General features: G+C 35.8%; 1 protein-coding gene across 9 annotated transcripts in view; it reads left to right on the top strand.

The window, feature by feature from the left end:
* PHF14 (PHD finger protein 14) overlaps positions 1 to 26,062 on the top strand; it is a 163,028-nt gene that overhangs the window by 40,686 nt on the left and 96,280 nt on the right. For all 9 annotated transcript variants that reach the window (XR_003994643.1, XM_030508431.1, XM_030508399.1 and 6 more), the window contains exons 10-14: positions 481 to 587; positions 2,065 to 2,160; positions 3,708 to 3,811; positions 5,278 to 5,409; positions 15,328 to 15,496. Coding sequence is in view for 8 of the 9 variants with exons in the window: in XM_030508431.1 (XP_030364291.1) it covers positions 481 to 587; positions 2,065 to 2,160; positions 3,708 to 3,811; positions 5,278 to 5,409; positions 15,328 to 15,496 (608 nt within the window). In the remaining variant the exon portion in view is untranslated. The remainder of the gene's footprint in view (positions 1 to 480; positions 588 to 2,064; positions 2,161 to 3,707; positions 3,812 to 5,277; positions 5,410 to 15,327; positions 15,497 to 26,062) is intronic.

The following is a 26,062-nucleotide window of genomic DNA, read 5'->3' on the forward strand; positions in this document are numbered from 1 at the left end:
TTTTGTATTTTTCTCACTGAAGAATTATCATTTTGCTGTATTTGTACTGTACTAATTCATTGCTTTCTTATTTTCCTTCTATTTCCTTGTTATTAACAGATAAATAGGAATTATTGCTTCATTTTAGGTCAGGTATATTGTTGCTTAGTATCTCTATTTACACAAAGTTATTTTTTAAACAAGACATTTCAGAAAAGAAGAGAATCTTTCAATTGTAAACAGGAAGCTAAACTGTCTTTGCTAAGAAGGGAGTGGAAGCTTAGTTACATTTTGGTATAATTTGAATATTACTATTTATGGAGCAAAACGTAAATGTTATGACTGTTCATTCTACTCAGTCTGTGTAATGAACCTATAGGCTATAGTTTTGTGGTTTTGTGTTGTTATGGTTTTATGCTTTTTATTTAAGCACTGAAAAAAGTGAAGCAAACTTGAAAATATATCCAAGGATAGGAAATAATTCAGTTTTCTTTTAAATAGAGAGAAATATGCGCATGATTCAAATCCAGGAGAATATGGCGGAACAGAAGAATATCAAGGATAAATTAGAAAATGAGCAAGAAAAGCTTCATGTGGAGTATAATAAGGTGAAGAAAAAGGGATTATAAACCCTTATACTGTTTCAGTATTGCTGCTGTTAACTTTGATTGCATTTTGCTTTCCAGACAAAATGACTTTAGAAAGAAAGATACAAACCATTCTTTCTTTAAAAGTAGTATTTTAAAATATAATCTTCTTGTAAAATATTGTTTGGTCCTTTCGTCCTATACAAGTAGAATCCACTTCTAAAGTGTCACATGTTGGCTGGGCACAAGTTCTTTTAACTGACCCCACTGAGAGCTCCAGTAACAAACTGCACATGGACAGACAGATCTCTCTCATGAGTGAACTGTATCTTAAGGCGCTTCTGTTTTTTCATTCTTTGTATGCGTTTCGTTTGAGACTTTGAGACAACAGAGATTGATTTGTTTTGTTTGTGTGTAGTTCTAGGTTATTTTTGAACCTGCTTGGTTCTCTGCTTGGAATCCTACTTGATAATTGGGAATCTAGGATTGTCAGAGTGCTATTTATTTATTTATGTCAACTGCAACTCATCCTACATTTAATGACTTGGCTATTTTTTCAGGCTGAAATAATCAGTATTCACAGAACCGTCTTGTCCTTTGCATATTTTGTTTAAGTATAGGCATTGCTCTACCAAAATGTTACTAATATATTTTTTTATTAACTCATCATCATGGTTGAAAAGGCATTTTGTGTTTTCATTGCATTTTTACTAAATGATTATTTCTTTATTTTAATCTTTGAATATTTTTAAATAGAACGTAGAAATACTGTATCTTTTGTGACAGATGACATTCTGCAATTCTTGCTGAATTCATCAACTTATCAAGTGACGGTTAGTGATGACAAAAAATGGTGTTGTTATTAATTGTTAAACTGTTGAGTATGTGTTTTAAGTGAGAACATATGGAAATGATGCAGCAGGTCCTTGTGAACTGCCCAAAGATGATAAAGGGGAAGGAGATCATGCATGAGGTTGTTAGCTAACTTAATAGGTTGTATATGCTGGATGGTAATTAAAAATTGCTTTCAGAAGAAAAAAAAATCCAACTTTTTTTTCTGCTTGAATCTTTTTATAAATTATATCTCTTTCTATGAGAGTGAGTGAGTGTTTTTTGGTGTAGAAATAGAGAGCTTGAATTCATTTATATGGTTGCTTGTTACAATCTTGTTGCTAAAGTAGTATTGACAACGCATACAAGATATTGCTGTATTTTAGTTTTGCTTTCTAATTGACTTTATGAAACCTTATTTTCCTGCTGAAATGCTTCAGATCTTCTTTACAAAACAGGTGGCTGTCCAAGTTTTCATCTTAGTTCTTTTAAATTGCTGAAAGATTGCACTGATCTCAGCTATACTGAAATGAGTTCCATTGTTGTTTTTTTTTTAATCCCACAATAAACTAATGCACCCTAGATAGGTAAGAGGTTGAATAAATTTTATTAACTAACTCCTAATGGATTTTCATTCCTGTTGATATTTTTTCCTTTAAATTTTCAGCTGTGTGAGTCCTTGGAAGAGCTACAAAATATGAATGGAAAACTGCGAAATGAAGGGCAAGGCATTTGGGCTCTGCTGGGTAGAATTATTGGACAGGTTGGTGTTTGGGATTTCTTTTTCCCCCCTCTTTATTGTTCATACACAGACCTGGTTTTCCAAGAGTAGGTCTTTTTGTTTCTGTCACTTCTATGGCCAAATAAATTGATTTGATCAGGCTTTACTTTGGGGATAATGTTTCCTGATTGAAATATCTGGACTTCTACACACCACCTACTGGGGACCTGTAGCTTAATTTTGTTGTTGTAAAAGCAATCTTGTTTGCAAAATTCTTTCATTTGGTATAACTGATTGACCTGTCATTTGTGATGAACCTTAGTGTGAAGCATGAGTTAATCCTACCATTTTTGTCTCCACATTGTCTTTAGTTACTGTAGGCTTCAAATAATGTAATAACTTTTTATGTTTTCTGTAAGGTATAAGTTTTTAAAACTGTAGTATGTGTGTGGTGGTTTTTAAATGAACAGAGCAGAATATTTTTATGATGAATATAAATATCCAGGAGATGATGTGGATTACTTCCTCTTGCCAGCAGTTATCTTTGTTCTCATTGATATGGGGGAAAAAAGAAAAGTGTAGATTCTTGCGGTATTGTGATATGTTTTATATCAAAAGTATTAAATAGACATTTTAGATATCAGAGAGAGATTAAAATTATTTCCAATTATGATTTTAAGGAAGGTTAAACTTTGCATTGTGAAAATGCAGATATACAATTAAGTCACAGTTTTGTTGTGCTCTTTGGTACTGCCAAATTTGTGCTGCTCTTGAGAAAATGAAGCTTACCCTTTCTTTATGCAGGCATAGTTCTTACGGTATGCTAGCTTTTTCTAGTTCTGTTTGCCCTCTTAGCTTTTCCACTTGTAAGGAAGGATTCTCTCATAACATATCTCTTGAATCAAGATTATTTTTTTCCCTCCTTTTTAAAATGGCTTTGAGTATTCAGAAATATGTCCTGCTGCAAATGTTACTAAATTAAAAAAAAATAAAAATAAAGAGAAGTTGAGTAGAATTCATTTACACAGCTTGCAAGACTTTTTTTTTCCAGTTGGTTGAACAGATGCAGACCCATGGGGCTGCTGAGAAATGACTTTGATAGATGGTTGCTGTCTGAGAAGCTGGTATACTGCAGATTAGTAGAAACCCAAAGAGAATCTCGTCTGCTTTGTGGAGGGATTGGTCCAATAAGATAATTTTTCTAATTAACCTATCGAGCACAAGGGTAGCAAGGATGTTGGGGAAAATAAACTGCCTCAGTATTCTTCTGTCATTTTGTGAATTTGCCTTTGCTTGTTTCAGCTGCCCAGGAAAATGCATCCTTGTCCATCCATCTATTTGAAGCTTGAATTAAAAATTTAAAAGCTAGTATTTCAATGTGGGTTTTATTTATTGAATTAAGAAAATAAGTATATTACTTTATATTTCAAAATCATACTGCGGTAAACATCTGTAGTTCCTGTTGTCTGTAAAATAGCTAGCTAAGCAATTTCCTACTCATAATTTGATTCTTGTTCTTCATGCACTGAGATGGTATTCTTTTAAAAGTCTCAAGACTCATGTGTACTGCATTTGTTCAAATCCAACAGAAACTGAACATACCAGCAATTTTACGTGCTCCTAAGGAAAGGAAACCAAGTAAAAAGGAAGGAGGAACGCAAAAGACATCTACGCTTCCAGCTGTACTTTATAGGCAAGTAATGGAGTCTTGACAGAATAGATACAATATCTAGTAAGTCATAGTTTCACAAAAGTGCTGAGAAAATTGTTTGCTTCAGTTTAGATTAACAGAATGCATCAGTGGTCTATGTTCTACTTACTTCTGAAGGCTAAGTTGAATAGTAGTCAGTTCTTCACCTTAGCACACATCAGTAAGGTCTGGAGGGTTTTTGCTAATATGACAGCAGTGCTTTAAGGACAAAGGTAACTCTACTGCTGAAATAAAGGGTCCTTTGTCTCTGTTGATGTGAAAACTTTTAATTGGTCATCTAGTCTTTTGAATGCAATCATCTGTGTAGATTTTGCAGACAGTGCTGCTGAGATTTAGTCACAGTGGCTGAATGCATAAAACACTTGTCATATAAGAAATTTTACTTTTTACTCATGGGTTGTCAAATACTTTGGGATATTTTGTAGTTTAAATTTCCCTACTTGTATTTCTGTTATTTCCCAAGAAAATAAAATGTATTCGCTTATTCTGTCATTGTTCCCCCTTTTCCTCTCTCTTATAAGTTGTGAAGCTACTGACTGGGTTTTAAGTAAGCCTAACAGTGGAACATATACTAGGATACAGAGCAAGACTGTGCAAAGAGTACATGTCATCTTGGATCTTTTTCTCTTGCCACCAGTTGAGAAGTGGCATGGTCTTTTACTTATCCAGAGGGCAGCAGTCAGGCCATCACCCACAGATACAGTGGGCAATATCTTGCCGGGCTACCAGGCTAAATGAAGAAAATGAGTTACAAGAGGAAAAATTAGTTCGGGTGCTGTGAGAGGTGAAAATCCTGAGAACATGGCAGTAGGCTGAGGATTTGGCAATTTAGATGCATACATAAACAAGTAATAGGAGTCATGCTTTACTAGTTCTGTTTTGTTCAAATCCAGTCATTTAGTTCCTCCCGTTTTAAAATGGAATCAATGAACACCTGATCTTTTTGAAATAACTAAAATTTCAATTCCAGTAAAATAATAATAATGATAATAAAAAGGAAATGTAATTTTGTATGAGTTGATACATTGCCCAGCATAATAGCAGCACAGACCTATTTCAGGGTGCTTGCATTATTAAAATAAGCATATGATTGTTAAGACTGGTAACAGCAGGATAATTTTCCATTAAAGCATTTGGATGGCACAGGTAGCATTTTTTCCATTTGCCATTTGGTACATTTTGTTGAAGTATCATGTGATTACTTTGCTGGTTAGAAGTCTCAAAAAATCAGATTGAAAGCCATTTTATTGATAAGTTAACTATATTAGGTGATTGTATGCTTTACTGTACACCAGTAGAAGCTTCTTAAAAAGTAATTATGCACTTAATTGATGCATTAAAATTGAAGTTGCCATGTTTGTATTGAAAATGGGGAATGTGCTGGGTTGTATCATTTCTTTATGATATCAAATGTAATTAAAATGCTTTTCTGCTACCTACATTCAAAGTTGTGGAATTTGCAAGAAGAATCATGATCAACACCTACTGCTACTGTGTGATACTTGTAAACTCCATTATCATCTTGGTTGCCTGGATCCACCTCTTACAAGGATGCCAAGGAAGACCAAGAACAGCTATTGGTAAGAATGCAGTTGATGGTGGTTCTGTTATCTCTGTACTTAGAGTAGGACATAAATGTGAATAGATTTGCGAATTCTCAGTGTTTTAGACATTGCTGTAATGCAGTTTGAACTGAGTTATTTTATTTTCAGGTTATTAGCAATGATATTTCAAGGTAAAAAAATAAAATAATTCTAAAGATTTTCTCATTATTAGCCACTGTGGAGAAATAGAATTCAGCTTTAATTTTCTTAGGTTTTGAGTTCATTTGTGATTATTAATGCTGGTATATACTAATGGTAGGAAACTGTAGGCTGCTTTCAGGAAATGAAAGACTTGGTCTTCTGTTTATTTTAGGATGCAGATATCCAAGTCTCTATATACAGGTCTTTAAGATAATACCTGTAAATACTTAAAAATATCACTTGTAAGTAGTAGATCAGTTTATTGTAATATGGGGAATCAGTCAGGTTTACTTCTGTCTTATGACTCAAATCTGCAATGCCAGAAACATATGTAGAACTGTCCTTGCTGCAGTTACATTTCCATGAATTAAAAATTTTATTTTGTGCCACTGGAGCACAACAAAAGCTAAGTGGTAAATGGAGAACTGATAACATGGTAAAGGTGCTGGTTTCCAAACTGTCATAAAACTAGTGTGCTGCTGTATTGTGTTAGCTTTCTTTATGTTTCTAGACTGCTCTGAAAGCAGTTACTTAGAAGCAGTTTTTGTCTCGCAAGAAGTTTGTGTACAGCTTCTCTGGGAATTACCATCACCTTGTCTGAACATTAACGTACCAAATCAGAATGGTATAAGAATTCCTTCTAAAATGCAGTAAAATGTTTTCATCAGGAAAACTTCTTTTCTATTTTCCTTCATAAGTTTTTTGTTTAAAAAATTTTTTTTTTTTTTTTAATTTTAAACTTCCATAAAACATTTACGTAAGTCATCTTTCTGTGTAGTTTTGATGATTGTGAGCAGAGCAAGATGGTGGGTACATGAAATAGGAGGTCTCTCTTTTTTTTAATATCTTAACATGACAAAACCTGGATTTACCCCAGTAAATTTTAAAAAAAATTTTAAAGGAAATCTCAACAGAGATCACCATCACTAATATTTTTCTGAACTTAATTTTCCTTTAATGACTTAATGCAGTCTGTGATTTTGGACTTTTCATTATTTAAAGAGCATTCTGAGCTCTTTAGTTAAATTTCATGTTACATGGAGACATTTTTTTAAACTTCTTTTTTAGGAGCTTCTTCATTTTCCAGGAGGTTCTGTAATTTTTTTTTTTTTTTTTTTTTTTTTTTGGCCTTTTAACCAAGTTGAAAAGGCTCACAAAAAGCCATCAGTCCAAAAGATGTAAGACTACAATTCTCAGTAGGTGTTAAAGCCAGAATAGGTCAGGTTAAGTAGTAAAACGCTTTCATTTCAAAGCTATAACTTATCTTTGGTATGAATTTCATGCTTCAGTTATACCTCAGATCACAAACTTAGCTTTGACTTTTAATTAGCTAAAGCATATTCTGAAATGTGAGATTATAGCAGACAAATTGAGCTGTATTGATTGCATTCTTTTCATCATTGAACATGCCCTTATGCATTCTTTTCAGGATCAGTAGAGAGCATATAGAATGGACCCTTAATCTGAGTTTGATTTCAGCAGGTTTCCCCCCCCTGCTGTTTTGAATACAATTTTAATCCTTTGATTAAGCTATGAAGAAAAGTGTGGGGTGGTTTTTTTTTTTCCTCCTTTTCTCTTTTTTTTTTTTTTTTTTTTTTTACATATGGGGCTTATGTACTTTTCAGATATTTGGATATAATGAGAACTTATGCAAAAAGAGAAGTATGAAAATGGGTATCGTGGGAAATTCCTGGAAATGTTAGGCAGGTTGAAAGACTTTGAATACAGTGGTTAAAAGTGTTGACTTTAGTCCTCTTTTAAAATAGTGTGCAGTAAGCAGTTAACAAGCAATGTTTGTTAATTTTTACTTTCTATTTCATTATCACTGCTAATCATTTACTCACAATTGGTAACTTGAGCCTTTGTAAAAATTTTGATGGTTAGAGTCATATACTAGATCAATACATATTTATTTAAACATTAGGTAGTTTAGCATGAGTTTATTTCATATGCTTCGTATTTTATACTGTGTTCTAGCATGCCAAATGATTCAGCTTATATGTGTGATGCCACATAACCTTACTGGTTAGTTACTCTTTTCGTCCATTTCATGCTCAGCATTTAATAGAAATGTAATTTACAGATTTACATAAAAGGATTTGGAAATCGTTTAACTAAATCCACTATTTCATGTAATGGTAAGGGGGGGGGTGGGGGGAGAAAAAGAGATTTTTTTTTTTTTTTTTTTTTTTAGTTAAAACCTGATTTGTTAAAGCACAAATTATAATTAGTTATCTGAGTGTTTCTAAACATGCAAGGGAGGTAATGATTTTAGTCTTCGTGAAATCATAGTAAGAGTTTAGACCTAGTGAGCACCAGTGTTTCACAGCTTATTAGAAATGGGTTTCAAGCATTTAACACTAAGAATTTCCCCTGTTCAGGGCCCTGACAGTTTTCTCCAAGGTAACATTTATACATCTTGAATATTTTAGAAAGAAATTGTTTGTAACATATTAAGTTCAAAGCCTGTCCTCATTTCAAATGGATGTATTTTGAGAGGAAGAGCATAACAACTGTTTTACATAAGAAAACATGAAAGCATTAATTTCTGTCTGTTTTGATGTGGTGCCTTCAAAGTAGACCAGCAGCTCTAATCGTAGAATAAAATGCTGTGGCATACTTTGATTTAAAAATTTTGAAATTTTCAGTTTCTTAGAAAACCTGTTGATTAAACACTGGAATATTCTTTTGATTCACGTTGTCGTAAAATTAAGTCTTGTTATTCTCTCCAACAGCTGTGTACTCTTACACTCCTGCCCATTCTGGATGGACTGGGAACTGTGTACTTTCTTGGTAGAGAATGATCTGAGCTGATGCAAAAACAATGCACAAGGGTTGACAGACAATACAATGAATCAAAATCTGATTATAAAATATCAACATTTTCAGTAAGAAGATACTTGGAGCTACCAACAAAGGCTGGCTCTTTCTATTGAAATGAGATTGGTGAAAAATAGTGATGATTGCCAGTAGTATAAAAAATGCTGAGGACAGAGATGAACCAAACAGGGATTAGTGATCGTATTAGGCTTTTAGGTGGATTTTAATTTTGTTCTTGAAGGCTAGGTTATTTTAGTGGTGACTTTGCGGTAGGGAGTATTGGCCACAGTACAGTGTGATCCGTGGAGTTCCTGACCAGTACTCCCATGAACACTTATTCAGTATCTGGACATTCATTCATAATCCTGACCCCATTTATTCAGTACTGATCCAGCACATCTTGATTGTTTTTGCATCTAATTAATTGAATAATGACATAAAGTTATTAATTTTTTTGAGTGCCATATAATGTTGTGTATAACATTACTTTTTATGTATTCGTCACTTGTCCTAATTGGGTTGTTGCAAACAGCAAATTTTCAGAACCTTGACTGTCTGAAAAATGCTCTTTGAAGCTCTTAGATGAACTATTTTTGGTTCATATACTTTGTCTTTTACCTCCAGAGTAAAAGCAATCGTCTCTTTTTCCACTTCCAGTACGTCATTCAACATGTGTGATTTATTCAAATTCCAGAGCATAGGGGTCATCTTAAAACTATAATCCATGTTTCTGAAGTTCAGAATGGTTTATTTCTTTCTAAACAGTTCAAGAAGTGATTTATCAGAAAGGATGTCTGAGATCTGTTGCCTCCTAATTAAAACCAGCTCAAACTCTAATACAGTTTTCCTTTTTAAACACTGAGGGCAGAACTGTTTTGTGGAAGCACTGTAGTGCTGTTCACTCAGCACAGGAGACTTAAATTGGCTGCTTTCACAGTAAGCACTGTGCACAGGGTGCCGGTTTCTTCTAAATCCTGTTCCGGCCTAATGCCCAGTTGTGATTATAAGAACGACTGTCTTGTTCAGACTGGGTCCTTTGTATTTTCATCACACACGCTACTCTGAAACTATGCAGCATAACACAGCTAAGGCAGTCTAATTCATCTATAAGGTGATATTGGAGTAAAACCTCCGTTTTTCCTAATTTTTGTGGTGTTACCTTTCAGTAAAATATTTTTGTAGAATCGTAGAATCATAGAACAGTAAGGGTTGGAAAGGACCTTAAGATCATCTAGTTCCAACCCCCCTGCCATGGGCAGGGACACCTCGCGCTAAACCATGTGGCCCAAGGCTCTGTCCAGCCTGGCCTTGAACGCCTCTAAAGATGGAGCATCCACAACCTCCCTGGGCAACCCATTCCAGTGCTTCACCACCCTCACTGTAAAGAACTTCCTCCTTATATCTAATCTAAACTTCCCCTGTTTAAGTTTGAAGCCATTACCCCTTGTCCTACCACTACAGTCCCTAAGAAAGAGTCCCTCCCCAGCACCCTTATAGACCCCCTTCAGATACTGGAAGGCTGCTATGGGGTCTCCACGCAGCCTTCTCTTCTCCAGGCTGAGCAGCCCCAACTCTCTCAGCCTGTCTTCATACGGGAGGTGCTCCAGCCCTCTTATCATCCTCGTGGCCCTCCTCTGGACTTGCTCCAACAGCTCCATGTCCTTTTTATGTTGAGGACACCAGAACTGTACGCAGTACTCCAAGTGAGGTCTCACGAGAACAGAGTAGAGGGGCAGGATCACCTCCTTTGACCTGCTGGTCACGCTTCTTTTGATGCTGCCCAGCATACGGTTGGCTTTCTGGGCTGCAAGTGCACACTGCTGGCTTGTGTTAAGCTTCTTCTCAACCAACACCCTCAAGTCCTTTTCTGCAGGGCTGCTCTGAATCTCTTCTCTGCCCAGCCTGTAGCAGTGCCTGGGATTGCCCTGACCCAGGTGTAGGACCTTGCACTTGACTTGGTTGAACTTCATAAGGTAGGCATCGGCCCATGTCACAAGTGTGTCGTGGTCCCTCTGGATGGCATCCCTTCCCTCCAGCGTATCAACCGAACCACACAGCTTGGTGTCGTCGGCAAACTTGCTGAGGGCGCACTCAATCCCACTGTCCATGTCGCTGACAAAGATGTTGAGCAGGACCGGTCGCAACACCGATCCCTGAGGGACACCACTCATTACAGGTTTCCAACTGGACTGAGCCATTTACCACAACTCTTTGCACGCAGCCATCCAGCCAGTTCTTTATCCACTGAGTGGTCCATCTATCAAATTGATGTCTCTCCAATTTAGAGACAACGATGTCGTGTGGGACAGTGTCGAACGCTTTGCACAAGTCCAGGTAGATGACGCTCTGCCGCTGTCCATCAGTTCCGTGGCTCCATCATAGAAGGCCACCAAATTGGTCAGGCAGGATTTCCCCTTAGTGAAGCCATGTTGGCTGTCACCAACCACCTCGTTATTTTTCATGTGCCTTAGCATGCTTTCCAGGAGAAACCGCTCCAAGATTTTGCCAGGCACAGAGGTGAGACTGACTGGTCTGTAGTTCCCCAGGTCTTCCATTTTCCCCTTCTTGAAAATGGGGGTTATATTACCCTTCTTCCAGTCATCAGGAACTTCACCTGATTGCCGTGATTTTTCAAATATGATGGACAGTGGTTTAGCAACTTCATTCGCCAGCTCCTTCAGGACCCGTAGATGGATTTCATCAGGTCCCATGGACTTGTGCACGTTCAGGTTCTTAAGATGGTCTCGAACCTGATCCTCTCCTACAGTGGACCTAAGGTCTTCATTCTCACAGTCCCTGCATCTGCTTTCCAAGACTTGGGTGGTGTGGTCAGAGCACTTGCTAGTGAAGACTGAGGCAAAGAAGTCATTAAGAACCTCAGCCTTCTCCAAATCCATGGTAGCCAGTTCTCCTGGCAGCTTTCAGGGAGGGCCCACATTGTCCCTAGTCTGTCTTTTATTTGCTACGTATCTATAGAATCCTTTCCTGTTATCTTTCACATCCCCTGTCAGATTTAATTCTAGCTGGGCCTTAGCTTTCCTAACATGGTCCCTAGCTTCCTGGGCAATGCTCCTATATTCTTCCCAGGCCGCCTGTCCTCGCTTCCACCTTTTATAAGCTGCTTTTTTTCCCTCTAAGTTTCCTCAGCAGCTCCTTGTCCATCCATGGAGGTCTCCTGGCCCTCCTGCTGCACTTTCTTCCAGTCGGGATGCAACACTCTTGAGCACGTAGCAGGTGATCCTTGAATATCGACCAGCAGTCTTGGGCCCCCCTGCCCTCTAGGGCCTTATCCCATGGAACCTTACTAAGCAGGTTCCTGAAGAGGCCAAATTCTGCTTTCTTGAAGTCCAGGGCATTGAGCTTGCTGCATGCTCTTCTCACTGTCCTGAGGATCTCAGACTCAACCATCATATGATCATATGTTTCATATGTTTTTATCTGGCTTTCTCATATAGCAAAGATGTTGTTTGCTTTGTTATTAAAATTCCAAAAATGAAGACAGATTTGCATGAAGTTTACCAGTATGTTGTTGGCTTTGAGCACTGTTTGTGAGATCTTCAACTTGGTGACCTTTCATTTATAAAGGAATGGTGTTCAGCGTTTCCTCAGCTTTTCTCATCATCATTTCACAAATGTCTATGTGCCAGGCCCATCAGTTAAAGTGCATTTAGATTTTTTTTGATGTGTAAAGGTGCAGTGTAAGGAAGCATCATAATGTTATTGTTTTAACTAATTTTTTTTGGGAAGTAACAGGGTTTTCTCTCTACAGAAACCTTGTTTTTTTTGTTGCCACTTTACCAAGAAGCACCCCGTCTCCAAACTATCCCTCCATCCTTTTTTTCTCAGGGTTGTAGATGTTCACATTTTCGCACTGTAAATTTCCAGGTTAAAGGTGTCATTCAGTTGGTTTCTAGAACTTCATAAACAGAAAGAACAACTTGGTCCTTGAGTGCTTTCTAAAGCCCCATTATAGGTTCACACATTTTTGAAGCTGCCCACGCTCAAAAATCTATTCACCACCAGCCAGCACAGAAACATTTGCATTGTGCAGTTACACAAAAACAGTTTCAGTGTTAGCCTGGCCTATTAATAATTTCTCAAAATTAATAATGTGTGTTCCTTGTCCCTTGCTGTTCTTGTCATTTCCTAGTAAGTTGAAAACATCCTTTTGTTTTGTGAGATAGGAAGGTATCTGGTACCATTGATTCTTGTTCCAAGTCAGATTGAAAACACAACAAAACGGTGCAACTGCTTTTCTTCTGTAGGTAGTTGGTGCTTTATCAAAGACTTTCTGTATGATTAAAAGGTTTCAAATAATCACCAAGATTTCTTGATGGATCAAGTATTTCCAGTGATTTTTAGTAACAGGCACATTTTAGCAGGAGGCATATCATTGCCTACAGCTGGTTTTCTCTAAATTTTAGGCAAATCCAGACTAAAAGCAAAACAAAACCTTTGTACAGAAGTTGAATGTTTGGCACCATTTCACCTGTTAATTTGCTTGTGCTGCATGGCAATTTAGAGGCAGTCAAAGACTGTTGGAATAGTTGGAAAGGTGACCTGCCTGTTGTCATAGGTTCTCTATTCACTGATTGTCGTTGAAGAGGTGAAATTAAATGAGCATGACTTTAGCATAGCCAAAAGGAAGGGGAGTTATATGGCTGCTTTCTATGAGTATATTAGGATTAAACAGCAGAGTGGGAAAAGAGTTCTTTAAAATCAAGAACCATGTTGAAATAAACCATAATAGGAGCTGAAAGTTAGGAGATTGTTTCCAAGTCAGAGGTGTGTGTGTCTGTAATAGCTTTTCTGTGCGCCCTATGGGAGCTAACAACCAAACCACTTTATAGTTGAAGCTTGACTGCTTTATAATAGGGTTGATAAGATGTGGTTGCCTATAATAGTAGAGGCTATTCCAGTAAATCAAGAGGTTGCTTGTAAGTTCATGTTTATAACTTTGCTTTTTTTCCCTTGCCTTCAGTCTATATGTGAAGTTTTGTTCTGTGATTCATAACCTGTCCCTCCCCTCCCCCATACTATGATTTTGCAACTTTCTTGTTGTAGCTCTAGCTTTTTTCCTAATTTTGATTGCTGTGACACTCGCGCCACCTGTTTCAGAGCAAACTCGGTCATAACAATGGAATTTCAGGAGCTTGCATGCAGTACCTCATCTGTTGGCAGAGATGTTTCTTGTCTTCTTCGCTAACATCAAAGTTATTTATTTATATTTAAAGAGGGTCTTAATGAAACTCAAGTACTTTACATATCTACATAGTTATTTTCTGTACAACTGTCTGAACTTAGGTAGCAGAAAAACAATATATTTCCCTTTTAATAGCATGGAGCTAAAGAACAGGAATGATTTAATGTAAAGCTTCTCTCTCCTGCTACATCATTGGAGAGTCTTTCCCCATAAAATCTTACAATAATAGTAGTTTGGTGTGCTTTTGTTCATTTACTCAAGTGCTTTTTGTGTATATATGCACATGAAGTTACTTTGTGTGTGCAGATGCACACAAATTTATGTAAAAATATAGCTATAAAAAGTAGCATTTTGTGACAGTGATTATATCTTGTATTTTTCTATTGATTTTCCATGCTGGTGTCCTGAAGAAGCCTAGAAATGTTAACAGGTACTGTAGGCACAGCAAACTGAGGTTTGTAAAGAGGAGGAAGAATAGAGTATTACGCACTCGTATGCTGGCCAAAAACTGTTTGCAGAGTATAAAAACTGCATGAACTGACTTCCTTGTGTTTTGGCTACTGATAAAGTGTCCATACTTACATGTCCCTGAGATAACAGGGGAGACACTGTTATCTTTTGTGCAATCTACCCTGTAGTACTTTTTTTAGACCAGCAAATACTACTAGCACTGGTATGTGTCCTATGTCCTGTGATCTCAAGTGGTTTAGAGATAAGAAGTGATTAATCTTTATGACATTTATAATGTGGCCACAATTACCTTAATTTTACATATGGAAAAATTGAAGGAGAAAGGTGTTGACTTAACCACGGTGACACTGGTAAATTGCCCAATCCAAGATTAGATTGGTCCAGCATCCTCTATTTTGAAGTGGTAGCCACTGCTCTCTGTCTCGGGGATCATAATGACTGCCGTTGTCTTCTGGTACAGTCAGGACAGATCTGAGATTATACTGCTTGGATTACTTTGAAAGAATTAGAGAACATAGAAAGTTGGTGGAGTTCGTAGAGTGTTACTTTAATATGTGTATCCCTGTTAATGCAGTTAATAGCAGAACATAATGTTGATTTCATAGTCTTTTGAATTGGAAGTGTAATGTGAGAAGGAATTAAAAAATCGGCACTTCTCAGTGGGTATAATTTTTAAGTTTTCATTAACATTTTTTAGTTAACATCTGCCTTTTTATTTAACATCCACATTTATGACTTTTCATAAGATGAATTTTTTTTTTTTCTGCAAATAAGAACAAAACCTGATGAATTCCCATCTTGTTAATTCTGTCATGGAGCTTGTTTTTAGTATGTGTTCAGTTTTGAAGTTCTGATTGTGATTTTGTACTTTTTCAGAAACTCAGGCCTTTTCTTCAACTCATTTTTCAAAGTTCAGTAAGTGTCTCCGGCTTCTGCATCTTTAGTTGTCTCTTAATTATTTTTTTCAGATTTAAACCTCACTCCCTTAGAAAATACATAGTAAAACCAATTGTTGTAACAGACGTGTCTTCTAAATCCCTACCACTAGAGAGTGCTCTCATCAGAATGAATTCAGGAGTGTGTCATGGTCAAGATTAAATTGCAGCAGCAGTTACAGTAATGAATATGTTTGAGTGATGTCTTTAGGTGTCCATTTGGATTCTTGACTTTTGAATTTGTTTTAAACCAAAACACTTCAATATGTTTCTTTTTCTGCTTTTGTGACTGCAGTTTTAAATAGAAAACCTTTTACTTTTCAGGCAGTGCTCAGAGTGTGACCAGGCAGGTAGCAGTGACATGGAGGCTGATATTGCCATGGAAACCTTACCAGATGGGACCAAAAGATCAAGGAGGCAGATTAAGGAACCAGTGAAATTTGTTCCTCAGGATGTGCCACCAGAACCGAAGAAAATTCCAATCAGAAACACGGTAAATGATGGTTGAGTTGTTTTTATGCAGCTCATACTCATAATAATTTTGTTTTAAGATGACTTAGTTTTTGACATTTTGAATTGAGGGATGTCAATTTGATGTTTTTTTTTTTTTTTTAATTTGTTTATTTTTTATTCCCTTTCCTTTGTTTAATGCTTTATTACTTGTGTTAAGTGTATAGTTTTGCTAAAGTAAAAGGCTGGGAGATATGGCACTGAACTGAAGCTTTTCCTTTTACCTGGGTAACAAAGTCTTCTCTTAATTGCAGAAAAAGAGAAAATTCAGTTTGTACTTAAACTTAGCCTTTACAGCTATTCTTCACCATAGTAGTAAGGACACTTTGTTCTTGTATGCAAAGGTTTAAATATATCAAATTGCCAATTACAGCTGTAAAGTAATTAGTCATTTCCTTATGTACAGGCAACCTACTGACAGACTGCACATTTTGTGACTATCACAAGACCCTTTTATTTCAGTTTGTTTAACTTCCTAATCTTATTGTATGTTTTCTCAAATTTTCCTGGTGGATAGTTTTCAGACAAGAGAAGCTTTCATTTACTGATGAAATATTTAGCATCTTTCTTTCATTTAAAAGTAGAACTTTTTTATTAATCATTGTGTTCTAATCCCTAAAGTTTTGCTCTCCTACTTGCTTGTTTTAATGTGTGATGTGTCATGTCACCTATGAAATGTACATGAAGGTACCAAGGGATTTTAGGACCAGTTTAGGGAATGAGTAGTGTTCCCATGACCCTTTGGACATGACTAGTAATTGTGTATAGACTGGTGGTTTACCTTTCAATATATTTCTTAGTATTTGGGAATACTTAAAACATTCTCACATTAGGGTTAGACATATGTTTTCTCTCATGCAGCACACATTTATTTTCATCACAGAGCTTTCCAGACTTTTTATGCTTGTACTAGCAGATACCATACTTTATTTTTCTGAGTACAGACTAATAAGATTAACCAAGTATTTTCCTGACCTAATCTTAAATGTTTGCTTTAGTTACATTTCAATATATTTTAACTGTTTGGGCCACAGCTTTGATTTACCTAATGGCTTCCTTTTCCTGGTCTGTGACTAAGAAGAACTTTAAGAGTGACTCAAGCCAAAATGATTAATTTAGCTCAAATTATTAGGAGTGCGGATAATCCAAAATTAAGTTTTGTGAATAGTGGAGAACCTCTGTGTAGTGGAGAAACTTTTTTTCCTTTCTTCTTGTCATTGAGGGAAAGTTCCTTTCTTTCCAGTGTGTAAGAGCACGTAGTTTCTTAAGCTGTCTGGGTAGGTTGCACTGACTGTTGACATGCCCTTGTTCACACAGGAAGAAAAATCTGGTGTTCCTGCTTACTGAGCCTTTTGCATCACCTCTCCCCTTTTTCTTCTATGTCTTCTCTCTTCCTATACCTAAGGTAGTACTATGAGGAGTGGGGATTCATGATCTTGGGACTTAAGAGAACTAGAAGTATTACAGGAAAGACATGCATAGTAGTAATAGACAAAAGAGTGATATAAGGCATTGTGTAGAAATCCATAGGAGGATACGATTGTTTTGTTCTAAGGCCCATGTAATAACTGCTAGGCTGCTTCTGTGCTAAATGGGGGGATGTCTGATTGCTCTGAAGTGTTCCCCTCATGCAGTGACACTATGATGCGCTACACTAGTGCTTTGTTGGTGATTTGGCACCTCATGTGTTGGAGTATGTCTACACACATTGTGGTATGTAGCATAAAGACTAAATTTACTTTGAGTGAACTAGTATGTTGGCATGGTACAGCATTACACTGTGGAAAAATTACTGCTGCCAGTCTTAAGACTTTGTTCCTCTGCTTAAATTTTTAGGCTGTCTTAGTTCTCTTCTGTGTTTTTTGCTTTTCTACAACACACAGGCTTGCAAAGTAACATCTTTGCAGCCTTGTGAGCAGGGCTTCTCTGTCAAAGTTATGATTCCCACTCTTACATCTTTCCTATGGCTGACAGATTGTTGGGTTGTTTGGGTTTTTTTTTTTTGTTGTTTTTTGTTTTTGTTGTTGTTGGTTGTGGGGTTTTGTTGTTTTGTTTTGGTTTGTTTTTTTGTTTTTTTGTTTTTTTTTCCAATTTCCTGCCTTAACAACTACTTAACTATGGAAGAGAAGGTTCACACTCTTGACACCTGCTGGATTTCTTTCTCTGCACTAGGCTGAATTCCTTTATTTCAACTCTTTCATGATCTTGGGGCATTTAGGCTGTATAACACAATTAAGATAGCGCACCTCTGAAGGCATACCAGATACTTCCTGGCAGTATGGGATTCCCCCTCACATTTGTTATGAACCCTGGAAAGTTGATGTTAGTTTCTGTTGCTTGTTTGTTTTGGCTTGCCTGTTTTAGGAAGAGAATATTTTAAATTTATTAGGTCTGGGACTCTCTGAATATTTGAGGGGAAAAAACCTGACTTTTGAACAACTTCTCATATGAAGTTCAGTCTGACTAATTAGAGAACATCTATGTGGTACTTTTCAACAGATTATTTGTTCTGTGCGTTGTGTCCTCACTCCTCAAATACTTATAAATAGTTTAAGGAAGAAAAAAAAATTAAAATTTGAAAATATACTTCACAATCCTCTCTTGTCAGTGTATTATGTATCTCTGGGCATGTTTTATTCAATCTGGTTTCATTTTGGAAGGAATTGGCAAGCCTGCTTAGCTAACAGTGTGTAATCAGTCTTGCTTACAGTTATAATCAAAAAGTGCAATTATAAGACTTAATTGTGTATCTGTTGCTCTTAAGGGATTTCCATTTATTTTGCATACATTTATCTTGAATCGATGAAAGAAGTTTTTTTTGCAACACATATTAAGAGACTAGAAAGTGTCTTACGTGTTTGGATTTCATTGTGGTTTGACATAGGTAACTTTTCATTACTTTGTTGACAGAAATTGTGTGTAAGCCCCAATATTTTGATAAAGTTGCATTAGATGTTATACTGATGACAAAAATTGCTGGGATCTATAAGAAATTTTATACAAATGCATATGATTAAGCCTAAATGCTAACTACATTAAAAAAAAAAGTTAAATTGTACTTTCAGACTTCATATTTTGTTATCAGCTTGTTCTGCAGCTCCTATTTGGTAACACTGATTTCAGAGATGATAAAGGATACCCTCCTTTCAAAAAAAAAATGCTTTTTCCTTATTCAAAGTAATTTATTTTTTTTTTTTCCTAATTTCTGTCTCCTTTGGGTATACAACGAAGAGTTAAAGACTCTTTTAGAAGTATTCATAATTTTACCATTACTTCTCATCTAATTTAAGGATGTGTGCCTAAGTCCTGCAGAATTATATTTCTTGTTATTGTCCTTCAAAGCTGCTGAATTCATTGATGATGCGGATTTTCTCTTCCAGGGGTAAATGTTTCTTTTCAAGAAAATTGTGGTGTTTTTTCCCGCTCTTTACATGTAAGCTTAGAATTTGTTTTGCATTATTGCAAAAAGTATTAAGGATATCTAAACTTCTGCAACCTGTACCATTTCTCCTCTTTCTTTTCCCTTATGAACTTAACAGTTCTTTTCAGGTTTTTCTTGTCTTAAGTCTCTCAAGTACGTAGCCTTACATCTGTGTCAGGATAGTTTTAGCAGAGATTTAGAGTAGGATGCTCTGCATCATTTTGCATGAGGTACCTTTTCTTCATGCCTTCAGTCTATTTGTGCAAAAAGCTTGGCTCATAATTAATGGCTGGGAAGGGCTGTGAGGAATATTAGTTTTCCAACTCATTGAGAGGAAGGTGAGACTGTTTAATGAAAATACAAGTTTTCTCGTAGGGACTACATTGTTCGGATCTTAATTCAGTCTAATGTTACATCAGAATGCTGATGGCTGGAGACATGTGGCAACTGGAGTACACCAGTGTTCACAGCTTCTACGCTGTGTTAGAAACTCAGCTTCCTTTTATAATTTGGAAGTGTGAGAGAAGTGAGACTGAAGCAGGTTATTCAGAGTCAGGACACTGCTTCTCCCTTGTACAGTTTTCTACATAAATTGTGTGTCAGGGCAGTATTTTGCATCCTAATGCTGTATAGGTTTTTCGAAACTACCCTGTGAGTGCTCAGTAGTATTTCCATCCCTTAGCTTTCAGATACATCGGAGGATATTTATATAAAGAAAATGAGCATTTTCAAATAAAAAGGGAGGACAGAGTCCAGCCATTTGGATTGCATTGTTTTGGAGAGAACACCCATCATATTGTGTATAAAAATGTAACTAAAGTTTACAAGACCATTCTGATTTTAAACTTCCCAAGAAAGACCATGTAAGAGAATATAGCTAACTGCACAAGGGTAGATTTAAACATGCCAGAATTATACTCTGAGTCAATGTCTATACAAATTATAAATAAATATAAATAGACAAGACATTAGCCTTTATACTTGAGCCTCTTGTATAAGGGCTGTATTTGTGGGCAGAGTTTAATTCGTCATTTATGTTTATGCACTTTAAGCAGTGCATAACTCCTTAAACTAGCTTTATTGAAAATCTCTAATCTTTATAATTCCAATGTCATACTTGTATAAGCTTCACAAATCATTATTCCTGCTGCTAGCTGATTTCATAGAAATTAATAGCTAATGGAAATCAATAGCTCATCTGCATAAACCAGATATCTATAAACATTTTTTAAATATTTTTTTAAAATCTGAATACTTTTAAAAACATTTTTCAGAACTGTACGATTTTTCAAATTGGATATTTTTATTATAAAGATTAAGTGTACTATGGTTTGTTTATTTGGAAAAAATCTTTAAAGAGATATGAATAGTGCTGTAGAGCAGTAACTTGAGTGTTTAATGCTTTTCATCTGCTCAACTATGTATGTTCAGTTTTTCAGAGATGATCCATACTTACAAAACCAGCTTTCAACAAATTGCCAACTTCTTTTGCTATGCTTGAATAAAAAAGAACACACGGGTTATTTTTTATCTAAGATGTCACTGCTAAAATAATTTTGTTAGCCTGATGTTATATTTTTGCAAAATAAGTGTTCTCCTGTCCCTTGAAAAAAAATAAAAATCACTACATTTCACTGACTTGACTTTAAAATTCCATGAAGTATGTTTTATCTGCTGTATGTGCTGTTGTCTGGAAGTGTAGTGGCATTTCTTTAAGAAATGTCACATACGTGCACATCTTCCTGAACCATACTGCTCAGCTGTAAGAGGTGGTGGGGAATGCTTTTTCCTCTAATTCTGGTGTATCTGTTGAAGTAAAGTAGTGTTTGTGGTGTTTGAATATTCCATCCTCCACAACAAATGCTGTCACATGCTGGTACTCTTAATGTGCTATGTTTTCTTTTGTCTGGAAATTCCATTTTTGGTTTCTTTTTACTGAGAAGGAAGTACCTACCCAGTGTTATAAAGGTGAAAAAGGCTTTTTGCAAAGGCATTTTGGGAACTGAATAGTCTGTTGAGGGATTTAAATAAAACCTTCTGATCTTCTGATATCAAACGTATTTTCATTATCTAAAACCTGAAAACCTGATAGCTTTTTTTTCTATAATTGCATTATATAAAATCCAAATAAACAGACAGTGATTTTTCTGTTTAGGAGTAAAAAGTCTGTGTTTTGGGGAAGGAATTATTAGCCAACACTATACTGTTCATTCTTTGGAACAGGGAAGAAAACAAATCTGTGCCTGAGGGCCTGTAGTTTAAGTAGATTAGTTTTTAAAAATAATAATAAAAAAAATACTGACAAAGCACTTACAAACTGTTCTTAGCACAGGGAGTGGTTGTGTATGCTGCTTTTGTTTTACGAATAAATTTTGTTACTTAGAATAGATTATTATTTCTTGCTTTTGTTTCAAATAGGAAGAGATAGCAAAGGGAGTAATCTATTTTTTTTTTTTTCCTTACCAAGTAAATTAAAAGATAAACGGGATTGTTATCTTGTATTTAACTGAACTGGAAGCATTTCCACCGAAGTGGTTTCCAGACACCTATTGTGTAACTTAATTATGTGATGTCATAGATACAAGTTTTGAATAAAAGATAGCTGCAGGAGGAAAACAAAACAGCAATTCCAATCTGAGTGTAAGTATCAGTGTAGGACTCTTTCTTTTGGCTTGAGGTCGAATTTAGAAAGCAAGGAAGTAAGATAAATCGATACAGCTCTTCCACAATGCTTGAAGCAAATGAAGTATATTAGAGTTTTGCATTTTGTTGGGTTTCTTTTTGTTTGTTTGTGAATCATTTTGTTTGTTTGATTTGTTTTTTAAGAAAGTGGAGGAAAACCCATAGATGAAAGGTCACTTCTTTTTTGATGTAGCAAAGGCATGAAGAGATGGACATATTACAAATGGTATTCTGATGGTGTAAATGTTGATAGATCTGTAAGTAAAGTTAACTAGTCTATCTGTCTCTTCTGCAAATAAGTGTGTTAAGTTCAGTTTTCCAGAAGAGCATCACTTGTTTTAGCCACATCTGTCAACTGATTTTTTTCTCGTCTTTTTGCCCTCCTGCTTCTGTTTCAATTCTCCAAACATGTGCTTTCGAGGAAATTAGTGGTGAAAAAGCTAGAAAGCAGTCCTGCTAGTTCTTGAATTCTGTTATGCTTAAGTCTTAGAAACAGTAGTTTCAAGTTAATTGCCAGATTCAGTGATAGTATACCTTGACGGCAGGAATGTTACAAAATTTTTGCTTTTCTAGAAAATAAAGTACCTTAAAGAGAATGGGAACTAAAAAAAAACGGGGGAGAGGGGATTGCAATTCTGTGTAATTAAGCTTCATGTTTGACTTGTTTCTCCTTATAATTATATTTTGATTTACTGCTGTTTCTTTGTATTTGTTAGTTCCCTTTTTGTTACTGTCAGCTTTCCAGAAAATTAAATAATTATTTCAGAGGTATTTTGAATAGTAGTGATACGTACCATTTAAGGTATTCACTTTGATCTGTATTGAGCGAGTGTGCCATCTGCTGTCTATATTGCTGTCCTTACCTTTATTTAAAATAATTTTATGCTTGTATGGTGTGGCCAATAGAATATTTTTCCTGCCTTTTAACAAAGCAAAGGAGGTCAAAGGGATTTTTCTGCAACTGACTTGATTGTAACTTTTCATTGGCAAAGGATGCTTGTAACATTGAACTCTTAATAAGGATTGGGTGACATCATGGGGATTAAAAATGGCTATCTTTGAAAAATGGTCATGGTTTGTGTTTAACAGGAGAGAGATCACATTATCTGTGCAGTTTCAACATGTGTGTTTATTTTGAAAATCTATAGTTTGATTTATGCATGCTCTTGATAGTTAGCCAGTAATTTCATTAGGTCACCTTGTTGGCAGCAGCAGCAGTTTTCCCAATTCTGTTTTCTGAAAGTGTTCTGCTCTGCTTATGTTTCATATCAGAGTCATTTTCTGTAGTAATTAAATGACTCTTGGACATGACCTCTTTCTTTGGAATGATTCCGTAGCATTCTAATATTTAGTGATTTTTTTTTTTTTTTTTTTTTTTTTTTTTTTTTTGTGTTTTTAGATTCTCAGTAACAAGTATATGTTAAAGGCTGCGGGAGTGAGAGGGTTAGAGTTAGAAAGTTTTTGGTATGTGTGATATGTATCAGTGAACAATTGTTTAATAAAAGGTAAGACTGTGGAAGTATATTGTTAATACCAGTGTGTTAACTATAAGGTGACATAAGATAATGAAAATGCCTGAAGAATTTAGATAGGAAACAAAATTAGAACATGGTTGCAGTCTTATACTGCTCCTCTTCACTGTGTATTTTATATGTATATATGTAAAATATATATGTAGCTATGTGTCTTTCTAGAGCTAGAGCAGTCGTCATAGCTTCTGGTCAATCAGAAACAAAAAGCAAATACATTCTGTCTCAGAGAATAAATGTGAGATTTATAGATCTATAAAAATCAAAGCATCTGAAGTTCTTCATACTTGGCCCTCTAATAATTACAGCGCAAATAATCATCTACAGACTTTTTACACATCAATGAAATTATAGTACCAATAGTTTTGTGGGTTAGGTGTGTCTTCAGTAGTTTACTCAATTTTTGACTATGAAATCTGTGACTAGTTTTGAATTATTTATATGAAATTCACAAATGAAAATGCACTTTCCTAATGACATCATGTGCCCACAGACTCCAGGAGCACTTGGAGTGCTTACTGAATTTCCTGTGCTCACCTTTATGAAGAGAAATACTTACTTCATGGTACCAGCATTATTGGTGATATCAGAAACTCAGTGAAAAAAAGAAGAGCCCTTTATGTATGACGGCATTGTTTCTGTGACATCCAAGAGGTATAGAAGCACCAGCATAATAAAGATCATCTTTCATGTCTGTTAGCAGAAGCAGTACACGCTAACATAGTGAAACCCCTGAATTCACACAAATAAAATGGGCATAGGCTGGTGTGCTGGGCCTCTTTGTTGCCTTTGTGTGCATGTGTGAACAATTAAAAGAAATTCTAAGTGGTAAGTGTATTAAGCAAAGGAGAAACTGGGAGCAGTGCTTTCTATCGTGATGTTTGAAATATTTGGCAGAATTAATATGGCTGTTTCAAATGACTCTTAAGTTCTGTTAAATATCATTGTGGTCTGACCCCTCTTGGGTTTAAATTCACTTCCTCAAAAAGCTTTTTGAAATTGCCATGCAGAAATCACCACTGATTTTCTGAAAAACAGTGACTGAGCAGATCACATCCAGAACCATGCTAGTTTATTTTATGTGGAGTGGACTTCAACCATTGCCACTGACCTCAGATGCGTTCAGTATTTCATATTCTTTTCCATTTCTTTGTAACACTGGTAACTCCTGTATATCTTTTCATGGACAAGAAGAAATGAAATAGGTGACAGTATCAATTTTTATCCACCAGGAGCACTTCAGTTAACACTCAGTATTTTACAGGACCATATACTTGTGACTCTTGGGAGTTGCCTCCGCACTTTTGGTCTGTTGAAGAGTTCTGGATCATGGTTGGTTTTCCTTTTCTTCCAGCTGACAAAGCAAAACTGCTCTAAGGGATGTTCCGCCTTCTGCTGCTGTCTTTGGATGCACTGGTTTAAAGCATGTGTCTTCCAGAGGCATAGCAGTGTGGTTTGGTGACAGCCATGGTAGCTTTGGGTCAGGTGGGCACCTATTCTGTTGTGTCACCATTCTGCTTTCATGTTTGGAGACAAAATATATCAACTTGTTGCATCTGTGAGCAATGGCAAACAGACTGTTTCCTTTGGGGCTTGGCTTTGCTGCTTCGTTTCCTTTGCTGCTTTGTAAACAAAACTATTTGCTGTTTTGCAAAACCAGCCTGTTTCTTCTCAGAGTGTAGGATTTATCACAGGCTTTGTTTGTCCCTTACAAACGTCTTTCATTTCTCTCATGTAAGAAATTTCTTTTTCTAATAATATTCAAAATCATATAGTCAATGCAGTAACTAATCCTTTTAATTTTACATGTGTTTTATATTGTTTTGCAGTTGTTACTGAATTGCTTATAAATGACTTGAATATGATAATTGAAGCATTCACTTTTCGCTTTTCCACGTCCAAAGTGGAGACTCCCACTTCAGTCTTTCTTCTTCTCCCACCAACATCTTTCATTCCATTTTGGACTGCTTTTTTTTCGGTTTTCTTTAATGGTCTGATTTTTTTTTTAAAGTGTCTTTTGAGTACGCTACTTCCTTACATGGGTTGGAATCATGTTATTCCCATACCTCTGCTGATTTCTTGTCCATATATATTCTAAAAATGTCACTCCAAATCACTCGTGCATTTGATCCACATCACATTGCATCATTTATGCTTCATCATTAATTATTTATTTCTTATGTCAGTATTCTGTTTTTTAGCCTTTTATGTCCTGATTCTTTTAAATCCCTACACTGATATGCAAGTTATATGCATCTGGATATACTGGGTTATACTGGATTAACATCTCTTTTTCCGAATAAATTCTGAATATGAACAAGTTTATCTCAGTTATAGTATTTACCATTGGACATATGCAGTAATGCTGTTCCTTTAAGCTTTTCTTTTATAGGAAATCTTACATTGTTTATGGGAGGTACGTGCAGCTCTAATATTTGATGTTTATAATCTGATTCTGGGCCCACTAATGACAGAAATTATTCAAAGCATTTTAAAAGGCAAATACAGTATGGTGAGGTGAACAGCAATGAAAAATATTGGACAAAGTAGTCCAGGCTTATCTGATTCTTTTCTGTGAACCTGTAAGGTAGGTTTAGTGAGAACATACGTAAAATCGCATATGCTTAGTTACTGAAAGGCTATTGTTGAATATCGGAGAATATTCAATATTCAGTTGTGAATTTGATGTTATTTTCCATTGTGAATGCTGGCAATAGTGTAATGATTCTGAGAAGAAGTTAGCATTGCAAATATGTTTAAGTGTGGAAATAGGTTTGGAAAACCATTATCGTAAAATTTTGTTACTTTAAAAGCATATAAAATATACTACAAACATGTATGTCAAAGATTGATTTTAATGTTTGTTTTCTAGTGATTGTCAAACAGATTCAAGTATGTTTGAAGGTTTAGAAATCTA

The sequence above is a fragment of the Strigops habroptila genome, chromosome 1, assembly GCF_004027225.2.
Source record: "Strigops habroptila isolate Jane chromosome 1, bStrHab1.2.pri, whole genome shotgun sequence".
Taxonomy (NCBI): domain Eukaryota; kingdom Metazoa; phylum Chordata; class Aves; order Psittaciformes; family Psittacidae; genus Strigops; species Strigops habroptila.